The 7,754-nt window shown below is 35.5% G+C and overlaps 1 protein-coding gene across 2 annotated transcripts; it reads left to right on the top strand.

Moving 5' to 3' along the window:
• The first annotated feature begins 913 nt into the window (after nt 1-913).
• Nucleotides 914-6,319, top strand: LOC109584601 (uncharacterized). 2 transcript variants are annotated; one of them, XM_020000409.1, is made up of 6 exons: nt 914-1,112; nt 1,169-1,244; nt 4,208-4,266; nt 4,314-4,394; nt 4,451-4,505; nt 4,567-6,319. In XM_020000409.1, exons 2-6 carry the CDS (start codon nt 1,187-1,189, stop codon nt 5,598-5,600), a joined length of 1,287 nt encoding a protein of 428 aa, XP_019855968.1. In that variant the 5' UTR covers nt 914-1,112; nt 1,169-1,186; the 3' UTR covers nt 5,601-6,319. The 2 variants fall into 2 exon arrangements, with proteins under 2 accessions (XP_019855968.1, XP_019855967.1); XM_020000408.1 differs by having other exon boundaries at nt 4,193-4,266.
• Nucleotides 6,320-7,754: the final 1,435 nt, after the last annotated feature.

Below are 7,754 nucleotides of genomic sequence, written 5' to 3'. Positions count from 1 at the left end.
CTCTCTAACTTCTAAGTCTTTAATGCATGTCTTTATTCAAGATTTTTTAATTTGCCATTTTTTCCCTTTACTTGTACTGCACCCACCCAATATTATATGACTTAAATGCGTGGCAGCATGGTTGAGGCTGTTAATTACGTGTATGTACATGTAGCCAACAAAGATTGACAGTACATGGTTCACCATAATGTTTATAGTACATGTATGTTCATTAGTAGCTAGATCACTCCTTTTTGATCAAGAGGGAGGTGAGGGTGCATCTGGTTCCAGACTGAACTAATACGTACGGTTGGTAATATTTGAGGGTCCAATATTTCGCGTTTTCTCCAAAATTTCCTTAGAAGCTAATATTTGTGGGTGCAAATATTTGTGGCTGGCAGTTAGCAAACTTCTTTTCACTTGGATCTACTGGACTAGCTTCCAATACATGGCTTATAGTGGAATATGGAGTAATAGACAAAGACTTTGGCTCCTCCACTGGCTTGGAAATATTAGTTAGAGCTCTGCATGGCCCGTTAATTAGTTTTTATGTGTTGGTGGTAGGGGGTTAAAATTTTGTGGATAAAAATGAACCACGAAATTAACAAAAATTAATGCCCCACGAAATTTACCAACCGTACGGTACGTCTCCTGAACAATCAAAGTTGGTCACTATAAAAGGAGGCATAACATTACATGTACATGTATATTGCTCTTGTTATGTATAGGTCCATGCTGTAATAATTAGCACTCTGACACGATAGTACCATTCTTTACAATATTGCAAACTAGTCCATTATTACGTCACCTCATTAATTTATGCATTATAAATTACTTATGCCCACTTACTGTATACTTAGTCTTGTGCGGCCGGACTCTCCACCCCTTTTTGACTTTTGACCAAAAGTCAAAAAGGGGTGGAGAGTCCGGCCGCGTGAAACTACTGTATACTGGAGTAGTACCAGGCCTTTGGTTCCCCTAATTAATGCCTATGACTTTGTATAGCAGATGATGTGTAGTTTGTTGCCTTTAAAAATGGAGCAAATTATTTTTTTAGTTAGAGGATCAAACTAGCCTGAGTAGTTAAGCCGTACCAAAGAACAATCTTCATTGGATACTCTTCATCAATATCTGTATGTCTCCATACTTGCTTTTAATAATCGAGAGTCATTTTTATTCTATTTTTTAGAATACTCATTCTTACTTCATGGATCAAGAAATATCAGAATTTATGAACAATAATGACTTCTTCATTTTAAGTTCAGGTAGGTCATATTGTATTGACCATGTACATGTACAATGTAGTACAGTAGTTGTGGTAGTATAGCACAGTAAAGAGTGCCATATAACATTGCAAGTTAATTATGTGTATGCACAAGTAGAGAAGATACTGCTGCTTATTCAGGAGAATTAAGGTGATGAAAAGAAGGATACCCTTGTTCTATGAACCTTTTGCTATTGATAGAAATTTTTTATATGGCATGGTAGAGCCCTGTTACATGTATCGTACATCTTATATGTGTGTGTGGGAAAATATTTAGTGTGACTTCTATTTGTGAGATGAGGAATTCGCAAAAATTAGATCATGCATAAAATTACATGCCGCATTCAATAGCACATGACACATTTTTATTACACAAAAGTTAAGTCACACAAGCTTTTCAGATGTAAAAAAATTCTAATGAATAGGCAAAGGCCTGCACTTAAGTGTTCTTGTATGATATGCATGTACCGTACAAGATGATTTATTGGCAAAAGTAATATTTGGCGAATTTGCCTCTAGAATGTTAATTGGTGAATTTATATTGACGATTTTGTGCCATGTACCATTGAACATGCTCAGATTGAAACAAAATGGTGGATTTTATATTGACAATTTCTTCATAGAACCGCCAATTGCCATTAGTAATTTCTCGCCAATAAATCATCTTGTACGGTATCTGTTGTTTGTAAATTGCAATTTACCACAAAATATTTGTAGCCAATGTTTCCAGCTATGTGTGGTAAATATTATAATTATGTGGTGATGTAGATACATTACCAGTACACTGGAGTGTGGTATTGTTGCTGACTGTCGTAAGAATGTTGGTGCTCATGCAGAGATAGAGACATGTTTTTGAATACACACCAGGTGCTCTCAAAATATGGGGAAACCTTATCCTTATGGTCATCATTGTGTATTTATGGACTGGACTAAAATTTGATTTTTACAAGAGTCACTTTATGTAGTTACCATAGCTGATTAAAAGCTGAAGCTATTGTTTGTGCCTTTTTTGTTAATAAGTTCAGCTCAAACTTGTACATACATGTATAACATTCTATCATATTGTGTTTAAAATTTGAGTTAGGCCACTCCAACTAAATTTGTAGTTTCTCCTTGCTGGCTGCTCGCCCGCGCCGATATTTTAATTATTCGATTAAAATATTAAAAATAATAATAACGTAAACATATGAGTCTTTCGAGGTTCTTTTCACTCTTTTTGAAGAATAACTGGGCTCTTCACCACTCTCTAGTTCATTGATGAAGAAGGAATCGGGTATATTTGCTACTTTGTCGAAACTTTATTATTATTTTAATCAAAATTTATAATCAAAATTAACTTACCGCCCGCCCACATCAGTCCCGCACGTGTAAGGAGAAACTATGAATTTAATTGGAGTGGCCTTAACTATAATCAGATTGCAAAATAGTGTTACTTGATTGTTAAAATGATGTAATAGTCGTTATTAATCTCCTGGTATCTTCAAGTGTCTCTTCTAAATACATGTACATGTAAGTACTAATATGAAAATTAGTGTGTTTTATTTTTAGCATGTGTGAGTTCCATTTTTCTTAAATTGTTTTTTATTACTGTAGGGTGCCTTTTTTAGGGCTATATATTTCATAGATTTTGTTGCTATTTGCAAAAATAAATTCCTCAATTTAATTGTTTATGGTTGGGGAAAATTTGAATTTGGGATAAAATCGTGAAATTTAATACAGTGAATTATACATGTATATCCGCTTAATCTATAGCCCTCGAAAAAGGCACCCTATGGTATACTGTAATGAATAGAGGCAGGCAACACATTGACCTTGTGGCTTATCTCAGCTATCAAGAAGTATTCATGCAATATGTTGCCTAGCAGATGTTTGCTAGTGGTTTGAGGACTAGTTGGCCATGCATCCTTACTACTGTAGGTTGTGGATTAGACTGCAGTGTGTATAGTCATAGCTTTTTAAAAAATAATGATAGTCAAAACATTCTTGTCTAGAATGTACATGTACATTAGTAGTGGTTTGTTTAGGCTTAATTCAATTATTTATTAATCTGAACTTTGCTTCTCTACCCACTTGAATGTATGTATTGCAGTATTATCACTGTGTACAGTTTCTACAAAATTACTTGATTTATGGTTGCTGACTTTACTTACACTGAGCACTTAAGAAAAACCATTCATCTCTGTAAAAAAAGATACACATCACTAGTATGCAATGTTATCATTATTTTCTGTTCTAAAATTCAATTGTGTTCTCCATACAGCGGAAAATTTTTGTGGCCCAAGATTTTGTGGACTTTGCATTTTTTTCAAAAATTTCCAAAAAATAAAATTTATAAAAATTGATTAATTATGGCTCAACGTGACGGATGATAAAATTGTAAAAGTTAAAGCTACAAAATAGATTTTGGATGGATTCATAAAATTTTGGGACCATGACAATATTCCGCTATATGATATCTTTATATTGGATGGCAAGTTTACTGAGAGTCCAATGATATTTTGACCCTGATGCGTGTGTACTGACTCCAACATTATTGGCTGCGATTATCATCTGCATGCTACAACTCAGCTATCTATGGTCTGTGTTAATATTTAATATTTGTGAGTGTTTTTTCTGTACTTCACTGTTGACTATCAAAACATGTGTAAAACCTGCCAAAGTTTTAATTTGTATGGTATTAGAGGATCAGCTGTGATTTGACCTGTTTACAGCATATCATGAAATTCCACAAATGTCCTTGGTTAAAAACCTCATGTTTGATACTACTACACGTCGTGTTAAGCTACATTTGGTCAGGTATTTCAATTAGTATTTAAAGCCGCTGTTCAGAGCCCTAACTTCAGAATAGTTATTATCAGTAGTGATAGATTCGGATAGATTGCACTTGGCACACAAACCAAAACATGTCTTTGATAACATTTTGCGTTATGTTACTGTCTGCTATTGTAGTTTTTTCTATTGCAGCACCAGTGAACGAGCCTGAGGAGGTGATTTCAATTGAATATAACGATACTAAAAATGAGGTACTGAAATAACAACTATCTTTAAATGTCATTATTATCATTATTAGTCAAATATCTCGAAGCAGGAGCCATCACTTCTGAATTACATTAGGAATCTGGAAAAGAGGATATATGAAACTGAAAAAGAGGTTACTAAATTTAGTCATTTCACATAGTTGTTACAATAAATTATTTTACCATATAGGTTATCAGACTAAATGAATTAATAACACAACATCATGACGAAACAACAAAGAATGGTATGTATAAACTTAATCTCTCACACAGTCTCACCTCTTTGTCTCTCTTGTTACTTAATAGTATATCGAATCACAGTGAACCCGAGGCCTTTTACAGAATGGGTGTCCCTCCCATTACAACACACATCAAGTATTGACACTTTTGATGTAAATGAGACACGGTACATGATAATAACTAGCGACTTCAGTGAGATGGACACTAAGATTGTTTCGGTGTACAAGATAACAAGAGAGGGACCAACACATGTACATAATATAACACTTCCTGGAGCAAGAACAACAAAAAGCTTAAACATAAACAACAAAGTTTATACTGCTATAGCCTGTGAAAATCCCCACAATGACAAAAATGACGTGCACATCTACACTTGGACGGATGACGAGACTTTGAAACTTTTACAGACTTTTGATGGAGCTCGTGACCCTACATTTGGAAGGACAACAAGTCATAGCATATATCTTGCCCTTACGAAGAACGATGGAGAATGGTCTACTAAAGTATATAAATGGGACCATAAAGATAATCGATTCCATTCCATTCAATTTCAGGAGGCCATACGTGGAGCTAAACCAAATTTCTTTTTGTTAAAAAATCATCTATGGCTAAGCACTTCAAACAAGTTCAGTTCAATCATTTATAGGTGGAACGAGCTTCGCTCCAGGTTTCAGGTTTATCAGAGAATACCATTACCCTCACTGGAAGCAATGGATCTCCAACCTATGCCTATTGAAAGCCATTACTTCTTAGTAGCCACCAGTTTGGAAGGACCCTCATTATTGCTTTATAAATGGAGTAGCTTCAGGGAGCGGTTTGAAATATTTCAAAACATCCCAGCATTCAAAATCAAAGCACTTGACAGTTTTAATATCAACAACTACGGACACTTTATCGCTATGGTTAAAGCATCGGACACATCAGCAGGTACAAAAGAGCTAGTTTTTTATAAATTCAGTGGAGCAGCCACAAACGACTTATTTCAAAGTATCACAGCAGATGATCCATCTTCTGTTAAAGTGTTTCATCATCACCATCGGTCCATATTGGCAATAGGAAATGCGTTATCTCTTGATCTGTTCAAGTTGAACGATGCCTAGCTCATGGATACTGAACTTTGATTATTGTTACATTTCTTTTAGTTTGTTATTTTGCTCCCATGTCAATTGTTTAGTTATGTATAGATCTGTTGTCCTTTCTTTTTTTTCTATGTTTTTTGATTTAATACTTATTTTTAAAAAAAAATTTTAATTTAAAGTTTGTCCATAGTGAGCACTTGAGTGGGTGTAGATCTACTAATATACGTGTACCCGTATATCAACCATACACTCTTTTATCATTGAGCTTTTAATTAGCTAGTCCATAGTTAGGTGTAATCATGTAGAGTCTAGTAGATCTACGTTTGTTGTACTTCTCTAATAATCTGATATCCTTTAATCACTGATGACGTCAGGCAACCTCCTGCACTGCACTGCACTGGACACTGAATAGACACTGAAAGTTCTCATGAGTAGTCCAAGCATGCAGCTCAGTTATTAAGCAGTTGGTTTAAGTCTAATCCAAGAAGGTGACAGTCCACTCCCCAGCAATTCTATTTTTTATAGAGGAGCACAGGCTGACTTGGAGAGATTATAATTAAACCTGGAGACTCAAGATACATGTACTGCCCTGGAGGACACAGGGCCACGGTAGCACTGGCAAATGACTACGAAGTACGAACATTAAGACACTGAAACCAACCAAGCAGGTGCATGTCACACTTCCAGTCTTCGAATCCACACCAGGAGTCAGGTGACAGACACTGACAGCTAGGAGATGAAAGAAATTAAAATTAAACCCACAAAATTACATAAACACACGTAATAACGTAGATCTATGCATGCAGAGTGCGTGGGCGTTCGCCTTGGTGCAGCAGTCTCGAGTGCAGTGCAGTGGTGGTCAAATAGTCATGGGACAAAGAACCAGTATTTTAGGTATGTATTCTAGTCTACATACACTAGGTAGCTATAAATACTACTGGAATAATAGCATGTATGTAGCTCCATCATGCAATAATGCCGGCTATTCACTTAAAAACATGCATGCCACTACCTGTTGCATGCTGCTCAAAAGCAGAACAATAACCCGTCTTTTTAAATCCCACATAATGAGAAAGCATGGCCACAAATGCATGGAGGACAATGATGGGCATGGACCCAGAACTGGAAGTGGGTGTAGTGGGCATGTCCTTAATAATCGAACATATTTTTTTGGTTACGATACGTGTGCAAGTTCCGGGCTTTTAAGCTTAACTATGGGCTAATCAAGCAAAGCATACTTTGAAGCTTTGCCTATAAAACAAACATCTCATTGAGACTTTTAGAGGCTCTCTCACAGTCTCACTTAAGTCTTTAGACTTGGAAATTTGCAATTTTAGATCAAGAGGAGCATCAATCTGGTTTCACACTGATTTAATACGTCTCAAAGTTGGTCACTATATTAAAAGGAGGCACGAAATTATATTGCTCTTGTTATAGTATAGGCCACACTTTAACAATTAGCACTCTGACATGATAGTACCATTCTTTATGATATTACAAGCTAGGCCATTATTACACCACCTCATTGCATAATAAATTACCTATGCCCACCCACCAACCATAGTTTATTCTGGAATAGCAACCGAGCCTTTGGTTCTCCTAATTAATGCCTATGACTTAATATAGCAGATTAAGTGCGGTTTTTTGACTATTGAAATGGAGTAAATTTTATTTTTTTAAGTTAGAGGATCGAACTATAGTTTGAGTAGTTAAGCCGTACCAAAGAACAATCTTCATTCGATACTTTTCATCAATATCTGTTACTGTATGTCTCCATCCTTGCTTTTAATAATTAAGAGTCATTTTTATTCTAATATTTAGGATAGTCATTCTTGTGCTTCATGGATCAAGAAATATCAGAATTTATGAACAATAATGACTTCTTCATTTTAAGTTCAGGTAGGTCATATTGTATTGACCATGTACATGTACAATGTAGTACAGTAGTTGTGGTAGTATAGCACAGTAAAGAGTGCCATATACCGTATAGCAGGAAATTTTGGAGGGAATTAAATGTGGCAAATTTGGCGTTTTGATAGCCATTTGCCAAAATAAAATCTGCCATTTTGAGCCATTATATGGATGCTCAATGGCACATGGCCACAAATTTGCAAAATTAAATTCTGCCAATTGCCAAAATTTAGCAATTCGCCAAATTTTAGTCCCTCTAAAATT

This window comes from Amphimedon queenslandica, unplaced genomic scaffold (genome assembly GCF_000090795.2).
Source record: "Amphimedon queenslandica unplaced genomic scaffold, v1.1 AMPQUscaffold_13194, whole genome shotgun sequence".
In the NCBI taxonomy this organism is placed as follows: Eukaryota; Metazoa; Porifera; class Demospongiae; order Haplosclerida; family Niphatidae; genus Amphimedon; species Amphimedon queenslandica.
This window is presented reverse-complemented; position numbering and strand designations above follow the sequence as displayed.

Bases quoted from the DNA above. Each gene is read 5' to 3' on its own strand.
- LOC109584601 (XM_020000408.1), top strand. From the start codon at position 1,187: ATGGATCAAGAAATATCAGAATTTATGAACAATAATGACTTCTTCATT. The intron at 4,267-4,313 runs GTACTGAAATAA...TATCATTATTAG, and splicing joins ATAACGATACTAAAAATGAG to TCAAATATCTCGAAGCAGGA. The intron at 4,506-4,566 runs GTATGTATAAAC...GTTACTTAATAG, and splicing joins TGACGAAACAACAAAGAATG to TATATCGAATCACAGTGAAC.